The 19,686-nt window shown below is 34.7% G+C and overlaps 2 protein-coding genes across 9 annotated transcripts; one reads left to right on the top strand and one right to left on the bottom strand.

The window, feature by feature from the left end:
• Positions 1–3,315: 3,315 nt before the first annotated feature.
• On the top strand, positions 3,316–9,137 carry LOC113695469 (uncharacterized). Of its 8 annotated transcripts, none has more exons than XM_027214585.2 (8): positions 3,316–3,601; positions 3,713–3,766; positions 5,331–5,669; positions 5,783–6,148; positions 6,232–6,335; positions 7,590–7,621; positions 7,773–7,837; positions 8,765–9,137. In XM_027214585.2, exons 2-8 carry the CDS (start codon positions 3,752–3,754, stop codon positions 9,008–9,010), a joined length of 1,167 nt encoding a protein of 388 aa, XP_027070386.1. In that variant the 5' UTR covers positions 3,316–3,601; positions 3,713–3,751; the 3' UTR covers positions 9,011–9,137. The 8 variants fall into 8 exon arrangements, with proteins under 8 accessions (XP_027070386.1, XP_071911398.1, XP_027070387.1 ...); XM_072055297.1 differs by having other exon boundaries at positions 3,316–3,616; XM_027214586.2 differs by having other exon boundaries at positions 3,317–3,551.
• A 5,947-nt stretch (positions 9,138–15,084) lies between these two features.
• LOC113695856 (shikimate O-hydroxycinnamoyltransferase-like) lies at positions 15,085–19,450 on the bottom strand. The gene is made up of 3 exons (XM_027215029.2): positions 19,347–19,450; positions 18,641–19,087; positions 15,085–16,247 (listed from the first exon to the last, which is right to left on the bottom strand). Exons 2-3 carry the CDS (start codon positions 19,046–19,048, stop codon positions 15,363–15,365), a joined length of 1,293 nt encoding a protein of 430 aa, XP_027070830.1. The 5' UTR covers positions 19,049–19,087; positions 19,347–19,450; the 3' UTR covers positions 15,085–15,362.
• Positions 19,451–19,686: the final 236 nt, after the last annotated feature.

Below are 19,686 nucleotides of genomic sequence, written 5' to 3'. Positions count from 1 at the left end.
CGATATAAAATACATATTTAATGTATAATCTATTATAACTTGTCTTAAGTATATTACTATGTGCACATTGTAATGTAAAGTATTCTTATAATATAAATTTGAACATCTAATTCAGTGAATAATAATTCAAAAATAGAAAAAATAACATTCAACAATATCATAACATTCAAAAACTTGAAAATAAATAAAAAGTGCAGTAAATAGTATCAAATAATATTCTACTATTCAGAAACTTGTTTTTGTTTTTGTTTTGTTTAAACATTCTCTTCGATTTGTTCGTGCAAATCAGCGTTTATTGATTTTCTATTATCACTGCATGATAGTAAAATAGGATAACTAAGTATAAAAAAAATGATTTATCGCATTCAAGTTTGTGTATAACAATACGTAAAGATTATAATTAAGTAAACGACCAGAGTCTTTTAATTAACTAATGAATTTGCAGATATATCTAATAGAGATATTTATGTCTCTTGTATTTATATCGCATTACTTTTCAGTGCCTTTTGTTTTTTGTTGTTTTTCCTGAAGGCAAATTAATAAACATCGTAGTATATGATCACAAAAATCAATTAACAAACATGTTAGAAAAAATCCTACAAAAATAACGATGAAAGTACTTGTTTAAATCCTATGTCTTCATACAAAACAAATAAAACAAAAAATAAAAAATAAATAAAATTCAAGATATGTTACTAAACTCTTACAATTGAAGATCAACATGCCTTTTTAATATATATATATATATATATATATATATATATATATATATAAATATTGAAAGAATATGTACTTGATAATCAAGAGGAGTGGAAATCCAAAATCGATACTTTAATATGCCAACCGTTTTGCACTGAAAATATCTAACCATGAATTTGATACTTGAAATCAATATATTAGAGGCTATATGTAGTGTACACATAAGAAATAAGAATTGATAAGAATACAAAGAAATATTGATAAGAACATTAAAAGTATGTTTATCTTAATTTAAATTGTTTAAAGTACATAACTTTGGCTAGGAAATAAGAATGCTATAATATTAAGAATTTTTATAGGAAATAAAATCATAATCGTCCAAATAACTATGGGTAGGAAATAAGACTTTATGTGACCCGTACTATGCACGTATATAAACCTGTACGTAATAAATTTACAAATGCGTTATCAAGATAGATTTTACCGACCTTAAAAGACCATCTCCACTATATCGAGTCATTTAAGTGCATGGACTCCTATGATATGGGTCTACACACGAAATACTCCCCTCCATTTGGGCAGAGATGTATTGTGATTAAGGAATTATTAGCAGAAATATATTTAAAAAAAAGACGGGCGGAGGACACTACGGACGGAGGCCATTCTCTTGGATTGGAGGACATTACGGACGGAGGGTCGGGTAGGGGCCTTCGGGGTGCAAAACTTCAACAAATATCTAATGTTTTATCTCATATTTCTTTAGCTATGATAATGGGATTTTATTTCTTTGGTTGATGACACTCCATTTTCTTTATGGACTTTTTCAGAATTTTTCAATAAGATGAAATGCCATTTTTCTTTGTACATTAATTATGCATGGGGATTGTGAATCTTGTAAAAACTTTCTCGGGCTAACTTTCGTTAATTTTCATATCTAGATTGTTTGTATGTTGTTCTATATATGAGTAGATTATCTTAAAATAAAAAGGATCTATAATGAAAATGTTAAAAAAAAAAGAATAGGACACTATAAAAAAATATATTATCATTTATTCCTATATATCTAATAGAGGAGATTTATGTCTTTTTTATTTATATCGCATTACTTTCCAGTTCCTTTTTTTGGGTAGGAAATAAGAATCATATAATATTAAGAATTTTTATAGGAAATAATAATTGATATATATCCAAACAAAAAAGGAGCAAGCCACGTAGGAAACTACTTGTCATCTCGTTAAGCCATGTAGGAAAGAGAAAATATGAAGGGATAAGTATGAGAGTACGACTTTATTATATATATATATATATGATAAGGGGTTTTGACATATAAAAATTTGCATTCACTTAAACTCAGTCTATTCGAACCCTTAAAAATAGATTTTAACATGATTTTTTCAATCTAAATTTGAAATTCAATTAAATAATAGGTTGAGTTTTGGCTAAGTTAGGATTAAATTTAATAAAATCCAACCCGCCTAATAGAGAATATTTTCTTCTATATCGAAAATTTTTCTTTGGATTAAGGTTGGGCTTATTGAAAGCATCATTTGCAAAACCCAATTGATAAGGGTGTGTATTTATATAGAATTTGGTTGGGAAAATAAATTAGTAAGGGCAATTTAGTCCAAGGGCAATATAGTCCTTTTATTATGATATAAGTAGGGGTAAATTAGCTTAAAAATTTAAATTAATTAATAGGAGTAATTTGTCAAAAATTTAAAATAATGAAAAGGGACAAAATAGTAAAAAAATTCGATATAATTAGTAGGCGTAAATTAGTCCGTTTATTATTATATTATTATGTGAGAGAATAGTTATATAATATTCAGTATGCATTTGTATTATTCGCAATGACAAATTAGTCCAAATATTATTATGTTGGTAGTAGGGGCAAAATAGTGAAAAAACCTTAAATTAATTAGTAGGGACAAATTAGTCCATTCATATTATATTACTGCGTGAGGGTAAGGTTATATAATTATGAGAGTATAAATTTATATTATTTGTGAGGGTAAATTAATTTAAAATTTTATTATCCTATCCCTTAGTTTTCCCAAGATGACTAAATAGTTTGTTTGGATATGAGTTTATCTGGATGAGTTATTTGAGATAATTACTGTAGCACTTTTTATGATGTGATGTACGTGAGATAAAAAGGTGATTGGAAAGATAAAAAGATGATTGGAATTTGTGAAGTAAATTTTTTTATTTCAAATTTTCCTAATCCAAACACTAAGATGACTATCTCCCTCATGGTATTATTTTATCCCATGAATGGGGGATTAATTCTGTTAATTAGAATGTGTCATCTTAAGCGTAAAATGCAATTAAATATGGGATCACACAGGATAATTAATGTAATTATATGTCATCCCTGAATCAAACGGACCCTAAGGGAATGGGAGGGAAGGGAAAGGAAATGGAGTAATGACGTTTATATTGGTTTTTGAGGAGGGAAAAAAAAAGAATTGGAAGAAAAAAAATGAGGGGTAAGGTTTCACTATTTTTGGTTAGGTTTCGAAAGTGGGTGGGAATGGAGAAAAGGAATATCAAAATTGAAAATTTTAAATTTTCTAAAATTCCTATAATGTGTTTTTGGATAAAAACAAGTGTGATAGTTTTCTTTGCTTTCCTCCCATATGTGTTTTTCAATAAAAAAAAAAATGCGCGTTACTTTTCCTTTCCATTAGATCATCTCCTTTCCATTCCTTCCCTTCAATTTCAAACGCTGCCTTAATTAAAAACTCCATGCCCCCTACCCGGAAAAAAAAAAAAAAAACTTTCTGAATCGCGGTCGCGGCGGAGTGCCTTCCCATCTATGATCTACCACACCAGGACGCCAGACATTAAAGGTGAGACCTTTGCTCAGTCTCTTTTCGCCTAAAACTCAGAAGGGAAAAAGGTGGAGAAAATCCTGGTTTAATCTCTTATTATTTTCAGTCTTCTGCCCTTGTTTCTTTGAGGTTTGCTTTCTGATAACATAAAACACCCTGATTTTTTACTTTTTCCTTAGGAGCTTCACAGGAGCTGAGTCTAAGTCTGAGAGGTCAACATGCTTGATTATGTGGTATTTTCACTCTCTTGCTTTCCTTATTTTCTGTTTTTCTGTCTATTGCTAAATTTCTTTTGAGGAACAGAAAAAATAAAAATGGAGAAATAATATGCCTTCAAGACACTTGAGAAACAAAAAGGAAATTGTTTGTCCAGCCCCACCTTTTGTGTGCTTGAAAAAAAAAAATACTGCAATTGGCTTCTGTAGTTTTAGCTGGAAAAGATGTAATTTTTCACGCTTTTGTTTGTCCAGCCCCACCTTTTGTGTGCTTAAAAAAAAATACTGCAATTGGCTTCTGTAGTTTTAGCTGAAAAAGATGTAATTTTTCACGCTTTTGTTTTCTGTTTTTGTGTATGAAAAAAAGAAAGAAAAGAGAATTTGTTTAGGCAAAATTTGTTCGAATTCAATTTTCAGAGCAGTACATTGAATTGGGTGAAAAAAAAGTTACTTTTAATGTTTTTCTTTTCTATTATTTTTTTGGGACAACAGAAAAGAAAATCTATTTAGAACAGAATTTCTCCGGGTTCAATTTCCAGAGCAGCACGTTATGAAAAAAGTCATTCTAAATTGTTCTCCCAAGAAGAGTATACTATTAAAGACAGAACTCTGGTTAATTTTTTTGCCAACTACTGCAGATCATGCGTTGATTTTGGCATCAAACTTCGTGTTAATTGCACGTGTTTTAAATCTTGATTTTGTCTCACTATCATGTTTCGCCTTCAATTTGCTTTTGGTAACTGAATTCCTGCTCAGGCGCATTAATTTACGTACTCTTGTATAATCTATATAATGGATCTGTCCACAACTCTGTACTACTGGTACGAGCATTGTTTGCACTTATATGCTGTGGTCTTCATAAGCTATCCATGATTTGGAATTCAGAGTAACCTAAACATGGAAATAAGCATAGGTTTGAGTGTGTAACAGGTGTCCTTGAAAGAAATAAAAGACCGAAGTTCACTTTGTAAGTTAGGAACATATATGTTTGAGATGATATCATTTCTGATCCTTCGTGAGGTTATTTGTGTCATCTGCTGATTGCTTTCCTAGTCATACTTTTGTTGGTTCCAATGAGTTGGCAAGGTTAGCGAATGAGTGGGTTGTTGTCCTCAGTAGTTCTGCTTTCTTGTTGAACCTATTTGCATTGTTAGGAATGTAGTGTAGCTTTTCTGTTGCATCCTAGTTTTTCTTTTCCCCAGTATGTGCAAGATGTTTAGGTAGAAGGCCGTTACAAAAGTGTAAAGACTTCTTGCATGGTATTGAATATGCAATGACATCTACAAAATTCTTTTGAAGTAGGTGGGTGTTCTTATTCATCTTGGATGGTGGTACATGTGAATACTATGTGCAAATAAAGTACTCCTTGGTCATTTTTTTTTCCTTTGTTTCTCTCCCCCTTTTGTATCTTTACCAGCTTCTGTTGATATGGCAGAAATGCAACTGTGAGAAAGCACTTAGGTTGCATAAGCAAGTTGAAGATCTTATTCGGATTGATAATAAGTCTCGATTTGTTTCGTTGGTTAGAAGGGTGTTGGAAAAGAAGAATTCTGTGACTAACGAAAATGTACTTGACTCAAAGGATGTGCTGATGTGGATATGTTCCCACCAAGCATTAGCTTGTGCCACGGCATTGCTGGAAGGAAAGACGGGACTATCTGTGGATCTTAATGTGACGCTCAAATGTGGGTTTTACCCATTGCACTATGCAGCTGAAAATTTATGTTGCGGCCTTACAGATGTTTTTCTGAAGCATGGAGCTTTAACTTCCCTTCCTTGCAGCGTTCATGGGTCAAGATATAGTGGAAAGCTCCCTCTAAGTGTGGCACTTGAGGCAATAGGCTGTCATCCATTCCTGCGTGATTGGAGTCCCAATAAATCGATCTTCAAGCTAATTTATATTTTTTGCCTGCCGGAAATGGTGCTTCCGTCTTTCCCTTCTTTCTTTAAACCTTTTCACCTGTCACAATTGTATGTCGTTAAACTAGTATAGGAATGTTGTTCACCTTTTTGATCGGTTATCCCTTTTGACAGGCAGAGCCATTGGAGACCTTAAAACTGCTGGCCTTGCATACTGAAGAGTTGCAGGTGATAAGTTCCTCAAATGTTCATGAGGGGAGACTTGTTCAGCTTGTTGCTCTATTGTTGGTTGCTAGGGAAAAATTACTTGCTCCGGCTATTGATAACAGTGTTGATGGATCCTTTATTGGGCAGTGCATCCTAAAAGAATTAGCTTTATTACTTGATCAAGAGGTTAAGTTAATGGGTACTGCCCATAATGAGGAGTTGAACAGGTGCAGGCAAATGAAAGATGCAATACGTTCTATGGGATTGATGCTTAATGTTTTTGATAAGGCTGGCGGTCCCATTGATAGATTTCGCTACTTCATTGCACTTGGGGTATGCATTTCCAGCACTTTATCTTGGTGCCGCTACTGTTTCTTATTCATCTTGAACTTAAGTAAGCTTTCTTTCTCTTTCAGAATGATATACCACCACACATCGTTGTACGAAATGTGATTTGTTTGCTCAAAGATTTGGGGTTTGCTTTGAAGACGGAGGACATTGATGTGTCTGATATAAGTTGGTAAGCATTATATAGGTAGTTTTATATGCTTATTCGTTTTCATGATTCTATGAAAAATTCTTGTTCTTTTTAGTGCCATCACCTAGCTTGTGTTTGGTAAGATTACCATTTTTATTTTTTTTCACAGTATTTACCCCTGAAGTTTTACCCAATTGGCCTCCATTGAGAAAATAATTGCACCTATGTAAGTTTTGGGACTTTTTCTGGAAAGTTTTAAAGGACAAAAGTAGTAAGATCTGAAATTTGGGGAAAAATTAAAATGTTGCCATGGGCCCAAAAGCCATCACCCTCGAGGGGGCCACTTGTGGCTGATCCCGAACAAGGATCCTAGATTCATTAATCCGTCGTCCGTAGTCCGTATCAATAAAGCCGCCCAAGGTGCCGTTTTAGGATTCTTAGTTAGGGTAGTTTTCATAGTTTTGATTAGTATTTTTAGTTATTTTTATTTAGTTTTCCTATTATTAGCTATAATTGTCGACAAAGGAGTACATGAAGGAAGAAGGAAGGAAAAATAGTGCAGGATCTGTTTCTCAAAGTGATCTGCATGCAGATCAGGTCCAGCTGCGGATTGGGGGCTGAGACTCCCCTTTTGGATCTGCTATGCAGATCTGCAACACACTAAAGAAATTCTAAGGTGGCTGCTATTCTGATTTTATTCGTTTTTGCTGATTTCAAGTGTATTTTCTTTCCTTTTCGGTTTATAATACTTAAGGCCCATAAATAAGTGTTCCTAGGATTTATTTGGACAGCTTTTGACATTATTATTAAATTTTAATACTTCTGCGTTGGATTTTTTTCCTTTGCTTGAGTGTTTACAAGGTTGGATTCTTGTTGAATCTAGACGGGATTCTTGTTGAATCTTGGTTTTCCTTTTGGGGTACTATCATGTATCAACTCCTGATTTGTTTTTTGGATTAGTTCGTGAAACTATTCCTATTAAATTGTTTCTGCTACCACATCAAGGGTGTGAAAAACCAAAGCTTCCACCACGATCTTGCAATACAACATCCTCCCTACTCCATGCAGTTGGTATTTAGGCTAGAACCTTTTGTGAGGTGAGCCTAGGTTGTCCTTCATTGTCTGTCAGAGGCTCTTAATGTAATTTATTTTAGAATTTGAGGGATCTAGCAGAAATATTGCCTAAACGCAAGGGTGTGAATTGTGAAATGTAATAAAGTGTTGATGCAATACTAGCTATCACTGACCTTCACCCTATTTGTTCTTGAATTGATACTGGCAATGTGGCGGAACAAGCATGGTGACCAGATTGAACCTCCAGGAATCAGGTAAATGGTCAACATCTACATGTTTTTTGGTCATCTTATTAGTGATTGTGAAAGATAAACTGGAAATTAAATTAAACAAAAGGATGTGAAGAAAGAGTTCAATTGGGCAAAAGGATCATTGCTAAATTGTTTCCTTTTCCCCCTGTAACAGCAAGACTCAGCATGGCTCTTGACAATATACTGCAGCCCAAGTCAAGCTGGTCTGAGTTCAATCAGGTAACATTCTCCAATTGACTGGTGTCAACTGGATGATAGGTTGGAATCGCATAAATAACTAATACCTCCTTTTCTTCTGTTAATAGTGACTATTTGGATTAAAAACTGAAATTCTAGTAAATTGACTTAAAAGATACATTCTTTTTCTCAACCTTTTGCATGTTCCATGTTTTCAAGAATGAAACTATCCCAAAAATTCTGGCCTATATATATCAGAAGAGACATCAAACAAGGTTGTGAAAGCATTTTTAATCTTAGCATGACAGGAGCTTTAACATGCTATAACCCCAGACTAAGGTATGGGGCTATTTATACATTACATTGTGCTACAACAAAGATTTCTTTACTACGTTTCTTATTGAACGCTTTTATGCTCAGAACATTGTTAGATTAATTAAGGTACTCTTAAATCACATGATCGTCAAAAGCGATGGTGATCTAGTTTTGAAATTGCTTTTATGTTATTAGACTTTATTGCGTAGTTGCCACAACCCGGATTGCCCAGATGTGTACTTTAGTTAAGTATCTCAATGCACTCTGATACAGCCCCAGGTTGATCTTTATGCTATGACACACCGTATAAGTCATTTGGGTAAAATACAATGCAATTGTCTGTGGACTAATATTCTGACGCCGGCAGTATTCAACATTGCTGTTGTTTTACTGAAGCAACTAGGTACTTGTTTGAGTCCCCATCAGGCTATCTTTGGAAGTTCATTATGTTTGGTTAGTACAAGAACAACGGGGGATCAATTTACCTACCTCCTGTAGGCTTGGTTTTCTTTCTGTGTACCATTTGTGTCTATGGCTTTTGATGTCGGGCTATTAGTTGCTGCTCATGCCTTGGTGCTTTCCTGTCACAATTTCCTATTATCTGTGTGATCCAACCTTGAAGTGCACTGACAAAGCATCTTGGTTTTCATGTAGAACTCCGTAAATGGTGATGGGGGACAGCGGCAGATTCAAATGAATTCCCCGTTCCCTGCTGGAATTTCGGTTTCTTCGTTGAAATCATTCCATACGTGTCTAGGATTCATGCCCAGGCCTGCGCCTGTGCCAGCGCCACCAAGGGGAACTCAGAAAATAATCAGAGGAATGCAACCTGGGTCCAGGCTTTGTTGGGCTACTCATTGGGCCTTTCGTGCCCTTACTATCAAGAGAAGGATTTCATGATACCTAGCTATCTACCTAGTTTGACCGTGGAACACTAACGCCTCATTGAGTATTACCCACTGTTGAAGTGTCGATTAACATCTAGTGTGTTTGGACAGGAGATTATTTATCCAAATTTATTTGCTTACATCACCATTATAATTTTCAATACACCTTTTGATTTTTTCAATTACCTTTTTATCTGTGGGTTTAAGTTTAGGATTTACAAAAGTCAAACTGTCGTAATTGACAAAAAAAAAAAAAATTACCTTTTTATCTTACATACATCACATCATAAAAAGTGTTACAGTAAAAATATTTTAAATAATTTACAATCATAATTTGCCGATCATTAAAAATGTTTCTTGGGTTGTGAACCATCTTTTTTTATAAGCTGAGAAACTCAGACTTTTTGAATTAATAAACCATCTTTGAGTTGGACTGGAATTGAATTTCCAACAGACAACTACTGCTAGTACTACTTTTGCACAGATCGAACTGGGACGATTTAGCGTAGGGGTGTTGTCTTTTCAGTGCTTTAATTGTTACTAGTATTTTCTATTTGAACCACTCATCTTGCTGAACTTTTGCCATATATATCATAAAATCTAATTATGTTTTCCTTAAACTGACTCAAACGGATTTTGTTCTTTGTAGAATAATGCTTGAAGGTGGTGATGAAGGATATACTGCTACAATTTTGGGTTTGAGCAAAAGATATTTGTATGACAGAAAAAAATGAAATAGACACGATATTATTCTGATTAGGTTTTACCGTGTTCTGATTGGTAGCTTTTCTGTATTTGATTCAAGGCTTATTTTAACATTATTTCGAGAAATTCGCCGTATTTTAGAATATCTCAAAAATAAAAAGTATGACAAAAATTTTGGAACTGAGGGAGTACTATAATGTGATTCCATTCTCCAAACGCGTGTAAACAAATCAATTTTTATAATCATGAAACCTTCTCTCGCCCTTCTTTATTAAAGAATTCAGATCCCATGCATCATAATAAGGTTATCAACTAGACAACAACGCATGATAGTCTAATATACATGCATGCTTAAAACCTTCTCGAAAAAAAAAAAAAAAAAAAGAAGAAAAGATTGCATGGAAGAAGGGCAGAGAAGATCTATAATATGAACCTAGGCTTAGGCCTAATTTTGAGTGGTGAAACCGTGGAATCGTGAAAATGTACTAACGACTATGATGCGGACACCACATTATGTGAGTTTAAATGATTTTCCTCCGGAGCAATGTGAAGTCTAAGATTAGACAGTTATGGTCTGTAGACAATACCTTGGTTACATACATTGATGTCTTGTTCTAACCACAAGTATTTTGCTATGGCAAGACCTATCCTCGAGAAAAGCAAGGGTCTAAGAATTAAATACTGAAAACTTGTCTTTGCATTATTGTTATTTCATTATTGCTATTCACTCGTGGCTTGAAGAAAGAAGGCCATAGTTGATGTCAGTAGTTAAACAAGCTTCCCTACTTGTCTCTTGAAATGTAGGCTGCGGAGAATTCTTTTTCTTGCTTATACTCGTAACTAGGGCTGCAAACGAATCGAGTCGCTCGCGAGCGGCTCGAGTCAAGCTCGAGTCGAGCTCGATATTAATCGAGCTCGAGCTGGCTCGAGTCAAACTCGAGCTCGAGTTCGAGCTTAGAATATTAAGCTCGTTAGCTCACGAGCCGGCTCGCGAGCTTGGGTATATATATATATATTTTTTATTTTTATTTAATAATAAAATTACGTATATTATATATATTTTTTTTATTTTTTATTTTCATAGTAAAATTACGTATATATCCTTAATATTTTATTATTTATTAAGAAAAAAATATTATTTTATTTATTTTTTAAAAAATAAAATAATTATTTTTTATTTTTTTTCGAGCTCGAGCTCGAGCTCGGCTCGACTTGATTCGAGTCAAGCTCGAGCTCGAAATTTGCCGGCTCGTCGAGCTCGAGCTCGAGCTTGATAAAATTTAGTCGAGGCTCGGCTCGATTAGCTCAAAGTTCGACTCAGCTCGACTCGTTTGCAGCCCTACTCGTAACATTGTGAGTTGAACTAATTTTAGGCTCTTATACGACAAGGTTTTTGTACGGCCAGGCTAATATGTTTGCATAAAGTGTACCATTTAATCTGTGCCCGAGTTCTAAAGTTCTATTTATTTTGTAAATCGAGTTTGGACTTGTTAAAATTCAATCCATAAAAACCCATTGACAGTTCTAATTAAAATAAAAGAAAGGTACAAAAAAGAAATAGCATCTTATTGTTTTGTGATTCCTTCTCCCCGTTTCGCTCTTTAAATCTCACCCTAAAGAAGAGAAGAGAAGAGAAAATAAAATAAAATAAAACTTTGTTTCGTGCTAGGTAAATTCCGCAAATTTAGTGGTGGTTTCGTACATAGGGTTGGGAGATGGCTGTTAGCGGAAAAGCCACCACGACTCATTTTCAAAATAATGTATCTTTCACTAATCATCTAATCCTAACCTTTATCTTTCACAATCATCTTTCCTGCCAACACTTTGGTGGTCGCCAAACCTTTTGCATTTACGTGCAAAGAAACAAAACAAAAGGTGATTATTACTTAGTGTGATTATTGATTAATTGACAATCGACACATATGTCTTTAATCCAAATCTCTTCCACAGTTCCACAGCGACTCTAAAATAATGCAATAGTAAATGCATATTGGCAGTATTCCTAAAGTTCTATAGCACTATTAGTGGGCTGAAACTTATCGTTTCGACAAAAACTATCTGTGGACTGGAATGAAGTCGATTTCTGCAGCTATAAACTGCATAATATTAATGGTGTTAACATCACAATAATTGAACCCCTAATTTTCCACTCATATGTAATGATCTATCCACGCTAAGACTATTTGTATTTTTCTTCTTGACAAACAAATTTAATTAGCTGATATTAATTACATTTCTCATCCTATAAATGAAATTTTCTTTTTTTTCTTTCTCCTTTACCCAAAAAATTTTGAATGACAAAGAGTTTTCTGTGGAAAACGGAACTTTAATCCTAATTGGAGATTGTGATTTGTGATGCACGCATAGCTCTTAGATCACGCTACCTTTTTTGGCATAATATCGAGAGGGTATGATGATAATCACTACAGCCAAACAACATTAATGAAGGCACATGATATATATTAGTATTCCGGAAAAAAATAAAACTTGCAGCCATAAAAGCATATAATTATCAGTCGAGAAAATGATCGGTTTCATCCCTCACATTTCACAAAATTATTCTTTTCATCCCTCACTTTTAAAACGAAACAATTTCATCCTTGACATTTAAAAACTGAAATTATTACGTCCCTGAACCCAATTTTCAATATGAATCAAACCATCTATCAACCTAATTACAAATTTTGGGGGTATAATTGGTAGATCACTTGACTAACTCAACTTGATATTCACGTGAAATTTAATGAACACAAAAATAAAAAATAAAAAATTATAACATAAAAAAGAAGAATGAATCTTTCCTACATTGTCATTGTATACACTGATGGGTTTATGTAGCTGCCACATCATTTCAATTTAAATTTAAACACCAAATTTTGTATTTATGATATACATCTAGACTCGCAAGCGTATATACTAACGGTGAATGAAAAGATTTACCCAAAAAAGAAACCCTATTATTCCCGGACAAAGAATGACCTTTTATGTTATACTTTTTATTTTTTTGGTTCAATAAATGTCATGTGAATATGATGGAGTTGACAGAATGATCTATCAATTCTATCTCCGAAATTTATTACTGGGTTATTGGATGATTTGATTCAGATTGACAATTAGGTTCAGGGATGTAATAGGTTTAATTTTTAAATGTTAGGGACCAAATTGCTTCGTTTTAAAAGTAAGGGATGAAAAGAATATTGTTGTGAAATGTAAGGGATGAAACATGTCATTTTCCCTTGTCAGTCTCCCAAGATTTATGTGTGAAATTTTTTATGTAGATTTTACGAGTTTGTCTAACAGTCTAACTGGTGTTCAATTAGTACTTGATAAAGGTGTAAAGTGTGTTAATATTTTTGGTAAATTACAGTTAAATCAAGTATTTAAAATCAATTTGAGAGAATCAATATGAATAATTAAGCTTTTGTTTAATGGAGAAGTGTTTAATAGGGGGACTAACTATATGCATCTGATATTTAAAAAAAAAAAACCCTTTTCCAATGAGTGTTACACTGGTTGATACACTTATCATTTCATTATTTCCCCCTTTTTTCAGTCAGTAAAAAAAGTTTAGGGGTAAAGCTCACCTCATTTTAAGGTCAGAACATACCACTAATACGTTAGATGGTTTTACAATGGTTCTGAGAAATAGCCTACTAATTAAAACACTTTAGTCGGTAGTTAGACTGTAATTTCAGTATCCCAACATAAAGACTAAGTTCTTATCAATCTGTTGATTATTATTTTATGATTTCATCAACACTAAACACAGTCATAATTACATCTATTGCACATTTAGACAACACATTCGATCTATTTTGGTTTATAAACTAACGTTTAGGTAAATAAGAACCTGGTAAACTTCAATTTTTTTTCATAAAACTAACGCTTAAACCATGAGTTAAAGCTCTAGCTAGACAAACCATTATTATTTTCTGCTAAACATTATTATTATCACTTGGATGTTAATCCCATCAACATAGAAATTCAACCTTGCAGTCACTTCTCGAAATTCTGTGTCTCGCGTAACTGTCCTTCCTTTCTTTATATCTAGTAGGATACCATTACACGCCTCCTTTTGTTGGAGCCCGCTGGATTTATTCAATGAGTGTATTTGGAATGGTATTATTTTACAAATTTATTTGTCTATTTCACAAACACATTTTTTAATAATTTTTTTTTATTTTTCCAATCACATAATTTTTATCTCACATATATTATATCATAAAAAGTGTTGCAATCATTCTTTTAAATAATATTCCAAATAATATGTTTTAAATTTTCTTACTGTCAAACAAGAAAAATACTAATTGGAGATGATAGTGAAAGGCGTCCAGTAAGAAATCTGTCCCTCAGTGATTTTTCCCTTATCTTTTTTAAAGGGATTTATGAGTTGAACTCTTTGCCGTGCACGTGTCCTATCAAAGCCAGTGTTGGTGGGGTGGGGGGGGCCCAATTCAGGAATTGAACGTTATCAACTTGTACATGTAACTAAGGGCGATACTGAACCAAATAATTTGACTTGAGTTTGAAAGCTATTCAATCAATAGTTCCACTTGAGTTCACTTTGATCGAGTTCAAGTTACTCGTTCGACCTCACGAGTCGAGATTAATCCCTAAATTCTTATACTCGAAAGCTCGACGAATTTAATCGAGTTTTTTTACTTTTTATATTTATTATTTTGAACTCGAATAGATTGGACTGATCTTGATTAGACTCAATTAAATTTAGTCAAATTTCTCTTCACCTGAACCCTCTATTTTCTCGCTACTTAAAGGTTTCCCCCAATTTGGATGCAAAACGGTTTCTGTCTTGCTTTCCGCAGAAATCCTACTATGTACTTCCAAAAAAGCCCTTGGGTCGCCGTTGGTTTCTGTACCGAAACATGTGTTTTGAGTGATAACACCTATAGGTCCTCAATTGGCACAAGAATTTTAGTTAAGAGACTTAATTCATGCGATAAAATATTGAGAAACCAAATCGGCTTTAGTAAAATAGTTTGAGAACTAAATTGACAATTTTCCCTAATTTTGTTAGATGAACTTGATTAAACTTGAATAGATTCGATTGATCTTGATTAGACTCAATTAAATTTAATTAAATTCGAACTCAAATTCAAACTCGAATAAGATAAACTGAAATCATACTCGAGTTTGAACTCAACTTTTAAAAAAGCTCGACGAGTTCGATATTGAGTTCAAATTCAATTATTTTACCTCAAGTCACACTACACACGGTCCACTCGACTCGAATGCACCCTTAGATTTAACTAATTCTGAACTCTCAACCGTTCATGATGCAAAGATTCGCGAAGGGATAATGACACACACGAGACACGACACATCAACAATCAAATAGGAGGCAAAAGGCAACCAGTCAAAGGCTTATAGCAACAAGTCCTCGATAATACGCATCATCTGCGGCATGCCCTATTTTGCAAGCGGAACAAGCAATCAAGCATTTCTATCCAGCTAATTAATGCTCTGGCCATGATAAAGAAAATGGGAAAATCACTAAGCAAAACACCAATACAAAAACGAGAGTCCCAATCCAATCACAAGTGTCACGAGGCTGCCTTGATTTGTACCATCTAAAAATGGTAATTCTATCCATTCTCTTCCAGAAGCTTGATTATTGATTGTTGTTGATATTTCAAAATTTCTCAGAAATCGTACAGGAACTTTTGGAAGAGTGGCATGTGATCGGCATCTAAGCACACAGCTAACGATAAAGTCCTGTCTTTGCCTGGACTTGGCAATACATATACCGTACCCTCATAAAGAATGATTGCCGGCCCTATATGAATAGGTCTGCCCCAGCCAAAGTCTGCATCATGAAACGGAAGCCTTGTCCAACTATTGATATTCAAGTTAGGACTAGCAAAATGCCGAGGCCCTCTAACCAAAGCAGACAAATCAGGTTGAATTTCAAGATAATCCAGGGCTGATCTTAAGTAATCATTATCCATTCTTGCCAAGGCATTGTGGATTCTTTTTGCAGAATTGGTCAAGGGCTCTGATTGAAGATCACTGGATTCAGCAATTGGAGTTGCAGTGAAGACCACATTACCTAGATAGCCAGGAGGCAGGGGAGGAATCAGCCTAGACCGGCCATCGGTGGCAACGTACAGCTTGGTGGATTGATCATTGGTGAGGCCACGTGCTTTGCATGCGGTACGCCATATATGTGCTGCTAAGATCTCATAAGTGCTGCCCTCATTGTTGGCCTTAGCTTTAAGCTGGCTAAGTTGTTCAGGTGTGATTTTTAGTACAGCTGTGGTACTTGCCCTGGGGCCTGTTTTGAGTTCTTGAATTCTTGAATCTGACTTTAGTTGAGGGGGCGGATAATATTCGACATGTTCGAATACAGGCACGGGAGGGTCCCTAGCACGGATAAGTGTCCGGTCAATGAACGGAGGGACAGCAATGGTGAGGCCACGAGCTATGTCTGACCATGTATTGATGAAGTGCAGAGATGAAACGCCATCTGATAAATTGTGCTGCACCCCAGCTCCAAGAGCTGCTCCTCCACACTTGAAACGAGTTACCTATCAAATCAAAGCCTAATATGTTACGAACAAACGCTATGTTACCAAAACAAAAAAAAAAAAAAAACATTTCAAATCTATGATTCCCGTTGAAGCACATGGATTCTAAGGGACTAGAGAAAGAGAAACTCATTGCATTGCATCGTTTTAGCGATGAAACTGAAAAATCTAATAAATGTCTAAACACTACTAACTTCGAGTCTAATTTGAACAGGTATAAAATTTAGCTCCTAACTCTCCTATCAACTTTTTCTGAGTGGGGACTATTTCAGTTCTCCAGTTGCAAAAACGATTAAACGATAGTGGTGAACACCAACCATATTTCCCTCTTGAACCATATGGTTGAAACTGGTTCAGCACAAAGTTATGCCGCCAAAAGCTAACAACACTAGAATACCAATCTGTCGCTATTCTGATCTTTTGCCTGTCATAAAGTATTGGATCCTTTACTTGCTCCTGATGTTCAAGTAGATGATGCATAGGCTTACATTTCTCAATCCCTATTCATCCTTTACATGGTAGCCAAACTAAAACACCATCCACAAAAGTACTAGGAAAACAAACCATTTGTACCAAACTAAAAGTGTCCGACATATCAATTAATTTTCCTGTCTTGTGAAACATGTTACTTCTCACTACCTTGTTATATAAAATAATTTCCTTCTAAGTTATTGAATTCTGACCGTGTTTTTTTTTTTAACTATAATGAAATTTAGATGAATTTGATTTCGATTACTATCACGGACCAAGTATGCTCTCGGGATCATAGGTCGCTTACAAACTTTTTTACGAATTACCCATTATCGTAATTCACACATTGCTAACAAATTTCGAACACGTGACATTTTACGAGAAAGTGACACGTCCTTGTGAATCGAGTGAACTTGTGTGGCCCTTTTTTCTAGATTTATGGCCTTTGGAACTATTTATTCCACGATTATTCTCTACCCGTACCGAACTCCGTACTAGGACCCCTCCAGAATTCTTTTTTTTGTGGACGAAACGTGAGCAAATCGTCTAGACTGTTATATTGTACCTCATTCATGTCAGTGCCTCGCGTGACTTTAAACAATTCATTCATAGCCACCGGTAAAAGGGTAGTAAATGTTGGTCTGTCTAACTGTAAACTAGTAACTACCCGTCTACCGTACTGAATTTTTCAGACTTGGATTTAAATTTCAAACCGGAAGTACTTAATGTGGGCTATATACACTTATTTACATCAATTATGATTTTTTTTTCTTTTTGTGGGGGTGCCCTAACTGCTCTTTGTATCACAAATTGAACACACAAACACTAAAACTTGCAGAAAATTAAAATAAAATATAGGATGTAGCATAGTTAATTAATTTTACGTTTTCCCAATGGTAGAGAACATGTGCTATTACAAGATCTTCTGTGTAACAAAAGGTTTTCTAAGAAGAGATTATTCTGCAAAATCCAAATTCTTTTCAGGAAAAAATGAACATTGTTAGAGACAAACGAGAAAAGATAAGTACGTATTTTTTTGGGATAACAAAGTATAAAGGAGGACTTGAGGGCGTTTGGAAAGCCAGTTTTCATTAAAAAATTTTTATATTTTCCGTGAATATATTTTTCAATCGCCTTTTTATCCCGTGTATATCAAATCAAATCGCTACAGTACACTTTGCAATTCAAACCACCAGGAAAAAGTAAAGTACTGCACATTTGAATATAATCTTTGCCCCATATAATACGGATCACAATTGACCTTTGTTTCGTCACGAATTTCCAACTAAACACAGGATGAGATATTATTATTATTTTCTAAGACATCCCATCTAACATAAACATTATTACTCATCTGTGGATGACTCAATCCAAAATGAACAGTCCTAAGAATAAAAAAAAAAATCCACTCTTTTCCGGTCCGTGAACGAAACGCACCTTACAGGTTTCATATATTGTTAATTTAACACATTGAACAAAGTATCACATGAAGAATACAAAATCTAACTAAAGAGTACAATCAAATGCAAAATTTGTAAGTTTAAGAATTTGATGAAGTAAAAAATGAAATCAATGGCTAGATAAGGGGAGAAAAGTCAAGGGAGAAAACATGCCCCAATCAAATTTCGCTACGCCTCTCCACAACCAAAAGCAGCCCCTTAGTTTCTCTAGACTTTCCAGTAAGTTTTATGAGGTCCAGACTGATTGGATTAGAGACAAGTATTTTCAGACAACGTATCGATTCGGTTATTGTTCATTATTCATTTCATTGTGGAAAAATATATTCAAGCCTTTGACAGTCAAACATAATAATAATTAGAAAAACCTTCAACAAGCACCGCCTCAGATGGAAAGGACTAAAGTAGCAAAAATAGTAGTAGTAGTAGTAAAATTTGTTGTTCAAAAGAGGACTAAAAGGTTACCTGGAAAATAACGAGGGGGTAAGAAGAAATGTCACCAGAACAATCGACGGTCGGAATGAGCCTCCTGAGCTCCAAACTTGGTGCAAAATCACCAAAATCATCGACACTTGAGTCTGATTCAGCCTCGACAAACAGTACACCTTCGCCGTTACAGTCGATCTCAATCCTTCCTTCTTCATCTCTTGCTAATCTCCCAGCCATGGGGTAGAAAGAGACAAGAACATTGCTCAATGCTTCTTTGAGCACACGGGTATCAAAGAAATTAGCAGAACCATTAGGCTTGTAAAAGTAGACGGTCAAGATATGAATTCTTGCTACCAAAAGATCCAAATTCGAGTTCCATAGCCTCTTTGTAGGCGTTGGTTGGGCTGGACGAACCATTGCTGTTTCCTTCACGGTTATCTTCATTTTCTCGCTTCCCACGCTGGTCAAACAAGATGAAATAACCTGAGATTCAGCAGAAAATATTAACAGTTTTGTTGATTGACGAAAGGGATTTGTCAGAAACGAGCTGGGATGGAGAAGAAAGGTGTGCAGACAAACAAATGGTCTAAATAAATAGAAGTACAAGGGCAGATGAGATAGATGAATTAGAGGTCAACTGAAGATTTATGTGTTAGGAGTTACGGATTTTTTCGTCCTGACGTTTCAGAAGCAAATTGGAAAATGGCTATGTGCAATTTTGCTTAGCTGTAAGTTTCCGTACCTTTGTCCTTTGTGGAATATGATGAGGAAGAGTGGCTATTGAAAGATGACCACAAAAGTGTCTTGTGAAAATTGGGTGGAGGGATGCTTCTCTGCTTTCCTCCAGGCAACGAGTGTAATTGCCGCTGGTTGTACATATTTATAGTACAGCTACGTTGAATTTTCTCTCTCTTCCTTTTTATTTTTTTTTTGTTTATTAGATGAATAAAAGGGTCAAATTCGAGCCATTAAATAAAATGGTTAGCCTAATAATCAGATTTCGAATGAAATTGCATTGTCTAATTTGAGCCATTAATATTTAAGAGTGGGTCTCATTCAAATGCAATTGAACTCGTCAATAA

Source organism: Coffea arabica, chromosome 6e (genome assembly GCF_036785885.1).
Source record: "Coffea arabica cultivar ET-39 chromosome 6e, Coffea Arabica ET-39 HiFi, whole genome shotgun sequence".
In the NCBI taxonomy this organism is placed as follows: Eukaryota; Viridiplantae; Streptophyta; class Magnoliopsida; order Gentianales; family Rubiaceae; genus Coffea; species Coffea arabica.
The sequence above is the reverse complement of the archived record's forward strand: the minus strand, read 5'-3'. Positions and strand labels throughout refer to the sequence as shown.

Excerpts from the sequence above, each read along its gene's own strand:
- LOC113695856 (XM_027215029.2), bottom strand. The coding sequence starts at position 19,048 with ATGAAGATAACCGTGAAGGAAACAGCAATGGTTCGTCCAGCCCAACCA. Across the intron at positions 16,248-18,640 it reads ACCCCCTCGTTATTTTCCAG|GTAACTCGTTTCAAGTGTGG; the intron begins GTAACCTTTTAG and ends TTGATTTGATAG.
- LOC113695469 (XM_027214582.2), top strand. Across the intron at positions 5,670-5,782 it reads TTTTTTGCCTGCCGGAAATG|GCAGAGCCATTGGAGACCTT; the intron begins GTGCTTCCGTCT and ends CCCTTTTGACAG. Across the intron at positions 6,149-6,231 it reads GCTACTTCATTGCACTTGGG|AATGATATACCACCACACAT; the intron begins GTATGCATTTCC and ends TTTCTCTTTCAG.